The 6,622-nt window shown below is 35.6% G+C and overlaps 1 protein-coding gene across 1 annotated transcript; it reads right to left on the bottom strand.

Annotated features, from left to right (window-relative positions):
- Window positions 1–5,460: 5,460 nt before the first annotated feature.
- Window positions 5,461–6,393, bottom strand: LOC120524500 (olfactory receptor 1-like). The gene has a single exon (XM_039746335.1). The coding sequence runs from the start codon at window positions 6,391–6,393 to the stop codon at window positions 5,461–5,463; it is 933 nt and encodes a 310-aa protein (XP_039602269.1).
- Window positions 6,394–6,622: the final 229 nt, after the last annotated feature.

Below are 6,622 nucleotides of genomic sequence, written 5' to 3'. Positions count from 1 at the left end.
CCAAAATGTTTTCAGGGCATGATCCAACCTGCGAACTCTGCAAACAAGTTCCAGCCTAACTGGGTCACATGTTCTGGGCCTGCACCAAATTAACATCATTCTGGACAAAATTTTTACCTACCTTTCAGACAGCCTTGGACTCACAATCCCTCCTAACCCACTAACAGCTGTGTTTGGGGTTCTTCCAGATGGGTTTAAGGTGGAGAAAGACAAACAAATCGTGATTGCATTCACTACACTTCTGGCACGCAGACTTATTCTAATAAACCTAAAGAACCCAAACTCTCCTCTTTTAAGTCAGTGGGAAACTGATGTGTTATACTATTTGAAATTGGAAAAAATCAAATACTCAGTTAGAGATCCGTACAGACTTTTTTCAAAACATGGCAGGATCTAATGAGTAATATTTTAAAATAAGCTCATAAAGCACAGAGAATTTATTAATTTAGGTATGTTTCCAGGTCTTAAATTTCACGCTGTTTGGCTTACTCTCTCTCTCAGGGGTGGGGATCAATTTGTTCTTAACGCAATTTTTCTTTTTGTAAAAACTTGATTGATTTGTATGAATTGTAATAAAATTAATAAAAATAAAAAAAAGAGACAGTACTGCTGCAATAAATTATTTCATTGATGGTCATGAACAGCGCAGAAAGCATCTTGCAGGAGGCAGGAACAATCTCTGGAAGGGGCGCCAGCTCGTTGCTACCATTGCGCCACTATGGCCCCATGTTAAATAATGCTTTAATTCATTTCATCATGAAAATTATATCAAGTATACTTCTTAGTATTTAAATTGTTCAGAGAGCTGTAATATCATGAAAGTAATGTATTCTGTGTCCTGTCGCATAAGAGAAAGCCCATTTAAGAAGCAAGTAGTGATTCACACACATAGAGCACCTAGAAGAACACACAGAATATGAAGCATTTAATGTGCTACTTTAGTTACAATGGGATTTGAGAAAATAGTAAATTAAAAGATTTTAAGATTAAGTTTATTATGTGCACGAGAAGTGTCAAATGCGCGGGGGTTGGAGTAAACTTGAACTGGATCTTACATACAAAGGATGGCGCATGTGCCCAAAAGATTAACATTTATATGTTACCTACATAAAAGCCAGATTGAATGTTATTTACCTATTGACCTTTATTTATTTACTTACTTCCTACAGCGTAAAGTCATGAGTGCATAGCTTCCCATGTACATATACAAAGTACAGAGATGGCAAAAGTGCATTCTTGAACCGTCGTAATGTAAGTAAATAACTCAAGGTAAATAACATTCGATCTGGCTTTTATGTAACATATAAATGTTAATGTTTTGGGCACATGCATCCTTTGTATGTAAGATCCAGATCGAGTTTACCCCACCCCCAGACATTTGACACTGCTGTTTTCACATGGATGCGCTATAACAGAGGTAAATTCGAGTGTCAACACTACTTAAGGAGGTAGCAGAATTGCGGAGCTCATGCTTTTTGAGCTTCAGCAGTTATTGGCGAGACTTTATATGTCTTGTCCCAACATTAATGAGAAGAATTTTCAAAACATAGATACTTTTCACATTAATAGAGTGGAAAAAGCAAATTCTTTCTCTGAAGGTGTCTTTATACCAATGTGCATGCAATTGTTTGCTCTGATTACATTTGGAAAACTTGATGTTGCTGAGAAATGTGCTTTGATATTTATCTTTTCAACCACAGCATGTGGAAATCAGCTGGCATGGCACGACTCAGTAATGAGAAATACCGATCGGTCAGCTGGTTCACGTTCAAGTCCCTGTGGCTAAAAACCCAAGTTGACAGATCTTGCAAAAAAGCAGGTTGTGCACAATTCCTCAAAATCTGCATTTGAATAGCTGGCCCCAGTTCAGCACACAGCTCTAAGAGGATAGCTCCTGGAAATTGAAATCGACTTAGAAGCCAATCATCATCATGGGACAAGAAATCAGTATGATCTCTAAATACACACTCTCTTCTGATTATTCCATTTGCAATGCCTTGTAACAATGCTAAAACAACCATGGTAGTTTGGTCATTCCTTGCCCCATTATATTGTTAAAGATTGATTGCAATCAAGTGCTTTAAATTTGTAAATAATATGCAATTATAGTAATTTCAATGAATTTGAGAAAGCTTGTGTCATAGATGCAATTAAAAAAAGGGAAACCCCACAGGGACAGTAGCACTTGCTTTGACACTGGGTGCCATTTAGAAAATTGATCAGAAATGTGCACAAGCATACTTTGAGACTGCTGTGAAAATGTGTGAGGCATTACACCAAGTTTAGTTTATACACATCTCATGTGGAAATGGGCATATGCAATATTTTTGTGCATATGTACCATTTATACATGAGGCCCCTGGTCTGTGATGTTAATGTGTATGTGCCATTAATGAAAGTAAATCAGAGGGTGACCCCGCTACCCCAGTCATTAAAATTTAATAACACTGAGTGTGTGCTGTTTAGGAAAATAAAAGTGTAAGCGGTGTGTGCTCCTTAAAGTCTGCTGTGCTCACCGAGGAGGACACTCCCATATGTTGTCAAAGTCTAATAATAGGACAATGGACAATGAGGGGAGAAATCCATCAACTTCCAAATGGCTACAAATGGGCTTTGACAGTAGTGACTGAAGGTGGTGTTTCCAGTGCAGACTGGGCTCTGTCTGTCAGGAAGCCTACCACATTAACTTACAAAGACAAACGTTGACAGGTGACCACGCCTCTTGGGGGACCTCACACAAAGCACATGGAACATAACAAAGGCAGCTTATATACATAGACAAAACCAGTAATAAAGAATGATATGCATAATCATTAAAAGGGAAATAAACCATGAATATGAACCTCATGGTGGGGAGCAACCCTGGCTAAGACATGGCAATTACACTTTGGCCCCTGTGTAGGCCAAAGCCAGTTAATCTTGGTTGATCTCAAGTTGCCTTTATGTGCACCCCCTCTGGAAAGACTTGTGGAGATTCTGGTCTGCTATTCCTGGAGGTTTTACACCACTTGGCCAATATTGAGTCAGTGGATCACTACAGGTCCAAATGTTTCCATGGTAATTTCAACTTTTGCTATGTTAGATTCTTTTGTGAAACATCTTCATGTACTACATGTACTGAGTGTGCATGGCAGCAGGTTTTTTCAATAAGGAAGTCTGGGGATAGAGCGAAGTTGGGGAAAGCAAGCTAAAGTCATAGGTGAGCATGAAAATAATAAACTAAGCCCAGAATGTAAGACGAAAAATAAAAGTAAATCCAAACTTGAACAACCAGGAGGGTAGTGTGCCGAGCACCCTTTTGAATTTCTTCTACATCTATGACTTTGTGACAAGACACAGCTCCAACTCCATCATTAAATTTGATAATGACTTCACAAACAAAGACAGGACACATAACAGAGAAATGTCAGCAAAACCAAGGAGCTGGTCATAGACTTCAGAAAGCAGACCACACAATTCACCCGCATATGATAGGATGTTCTTGATAAGGTGATCATCTTTGATGAACTAAAGTGGGCACAATGAATTTCAGATGTTATTAAGAAAAGGCACCAGTTTCTTATACAGGTGTGCAAGCCAGTCCATCCTCAATATTTGCTTACTATTGGCATCCACTTGGCTCAAGATCATAAAGCACTGCACAGGGTTTTAAAGTGAGTGTGTTTGTGTTTTTGTTGGTATTATATCACTGTCACTATCTTGAGGAGACATGCAAGTAAGAATTTAATTGTACCATGTACACATGACAATAAACCCAGACTTAATCTTGAAATCCTCAGGCGTAATTGTCATTGGAAAAAGGGGAGTTTCCCCCATGTGACAATAATGTGTAAACAGGCACCACTGGTACCAACCGCAATAGTGGCATATTCATGAAAAAGTATATTTTTTATCAATTTATTACAGCTTTTGTTTTTTGTTATTGGTTGTAAAAAATACCATACAGAAAATTAAATTAGTGAATATAATTTTCTTTTAAACAGCCCTGTTAAATATGCTTTACATACTAAACAATTACAAGGAATCAAAAATATTTTCATACTTAGAATAAAAGTAGGCAAATGCTTTTGGGGTTTATAGATTAGATTATAGATTATTACAGTATCTATAAAGATTAACAATGAAATTAATAAATATTTGAGACAATAATTTTAAATACTCGGTGACAAAGTCTTTCCTCAATATCAAGCACTAGTACAGTAGTTTTTTATTTCTCAGTAAAGAGATGACAGACACACAAAATTCATTCATATATTTACTTTGTATATGTTAAATGTATTTCCTTTTAAAGTATTTTTATCAATCAACCAGTAAAGGAGCACTTACTTCCAAAAGCTTAAACCAGATGAAATAGAGTCAGAAACCCCTCCATCCATTTTCTAATAACTTTATTCAGCTGAATCTTATATGATGTTGAGGTCAAAGGATGCAACATGAGGTGCATAACAGGAATCCAACATGGATGGAGCACCAGTCTGTGTCATGTACACACCCAGATAGACATGCATACAGAGGCAATTTAGAGTTGTTCTTTAACATAACATGTTCTATATATGTTTGGGATGCTAAATAAGAACTCAGTTCGGAGAGAAAGAAGCCAGAAATCACTTTATCTGTACTAAAATGACTTTTACTTCAAAGTGAAAATAATACACCAGTAAACATATTGTTGATGAGCAAAAGTGAAATTTAGTGTGATAATATCTTGCCTCGTGCCCATGAATACTGGGATAGGTTCCAGCTGCACTGTGATCCTGCCATTAGTGGGTTACAAAAATGCATCAATAGATAGAATATAAGGCCTTACTGTCCATTAGATACATTTTTGTATTAAATATTGAGGAAGAAATATTATTAACTGTAATGATAAGTAGTTAAATACCAAGGACTGCATTATGTATTAATCATGAAAAAAAGCTATATGATTTGTTCTTCATTTATGTAGAAAAAGAATTAAGCTTGTGCACAGAATAAGGGACTAACTTGCATTCTTTTATTAAAAAACTGCTGACCTCCTGATACTAACAGAACACCGTGTGATATTATAAATCAGTTGTGACCGTTTCTGAATTCTTGCTTAAAACTATTTGAGCATATTTCCTAAAACTGTGAGTGCCCTGATAACCTCTTTATCTGAAAGACGCAATGTGCACATTCCAATTGAGGGAGTCGCAAGCTATGGTAATTTATTTATAACCTCAAAATGAACTGCCATATGTATTTTTTTGTTTAATAAAAAAGCTAGGTATAAAGAGGGAAGCCCCACGTTAGGCTGCAGGCTGTCTGATCTGACCAGTCATTGGCACTGAGCTGAGAGGGGCTGCAGCCTCTTTGACTCACCAAGAATAAAGAAATTGCTTTTTACTTTTTAGTGGTGTCTGCCTTCTGTTGTTCTCCGACTTTCAGCAATCACAATATTCAGCTACCTATATATAAACTACTAAGTTAAAAAATAAGAACTCAGGATGACTGTTTTTTTCTCTTTAAAAATAAATAAACAACCCTTTTTCGTATTTCAGGTAATATCATGCCATATATTAATGGATTTAAAAGAGGAGGAACTGCAAGAAATTCTATTGAAGCAAATGCTGTGATTTCATTTTTTACTCTCTTTACATTAAGTCTGCTCTCAATTAATTCAAAGAGTATGGAGCTTATAAAAAAGATCAGTGTTATCAAATGAGGCAGACATGTTTGAAAAGCTTTATGTTTTTGAGATCTAGAACTATTCAAGCACACTGAAAGAATTTTCATGTATGAATAAACAATGAAAATGAAAGGTATTAAAAATGTACAAAGCACAAAAAATCCATAAATATTATTACTTCTTGTGTCTGCACAGGATAGTTTAACAATTTCCCAGTTGTTGCAGTACACTCTATTAATTTCATTGCCACACAGAGGCAAACGTGCAGATAAAATCACTCCAATAGATATCATAAAAATAGGATAAATCCAGGAAACAAAAATTAATTTTTGAACTTTTGTTGTTGAGAATATTGTAATGTAATGTAAAGGTGCATTTATTGCAATATATCTATCATGAGCCATGACTGTTAAAATAGATATTTCTGTGGCTGCATACATATAAATAAGAAATATCTGAGTAAAGCAAAGCGAACGAGAAATAATGTGGACATCTGTTTGAAGGTCAAACATAAATTTAATGTAGAAGGACGTGGATCCAACTAGTTCACAAAACAACAAGTTACAAAGAAAAATGTACATGGGCTCATGGAGTTTTTTTTCGTTGTATATTAAAGTAACTAAGGATGAATTAAAAATTATTATCAACAAATAGCCTATAAGGGAAAGGCAGAAATATTCCTCCTTTTTGATACCGAAGTCCTGGAATGCAGTAAGAATAAAAATTTCATAAGATACATTTTCCATTGTTGTAGCAGGTGGTAAAAACCATTAAACAGCAATATTGTATATCTGTCTGCAAATGAAAAAAGAACAATTAAAGAAATAAATCATTTTCATTGTGATACTCTGGTCTGAACAAGCAGCTACCAAGTGTGAAAATCAACACACATTTTAAAACTGAAGTTACAAGTTCAGTCTCTCCAAGTTTCCCTTTTCCTACCCTATGAAACTCTTGTTTTTATTAAAATGTTTA

Source organism: Polypterus senegalus, chromosome 2 (genome assembly GCF_016835505.1).
Source record: "Polypterus senegalus isolate Bchr_013 chromosome 2, ASM1683550v1, whole genome shotgun sequence".
In the NCBI taxonomy this organism is placed as follows: Eukaryota; Metazoa; Chordata; class Cladistia; order Polypteriformes; family Polypteridae; genus Polypterus; species Polypterus senegalus.
The sequence above is the reverse complement of the archived record's forward strand: the minus strand, read 5'-3'. Positions and strand labels throughout refer to the sequence as shown.

What these genes read in the sequence shown, in the direction of transcription:
- LOC120524500 (XM_039746335.1), bottom strand. Translation starts at nt 6,393, where the DNA reads ATGGAAAATGTATCTTATGAAATTTTTATTCTTACTGCATTCCAGGAC.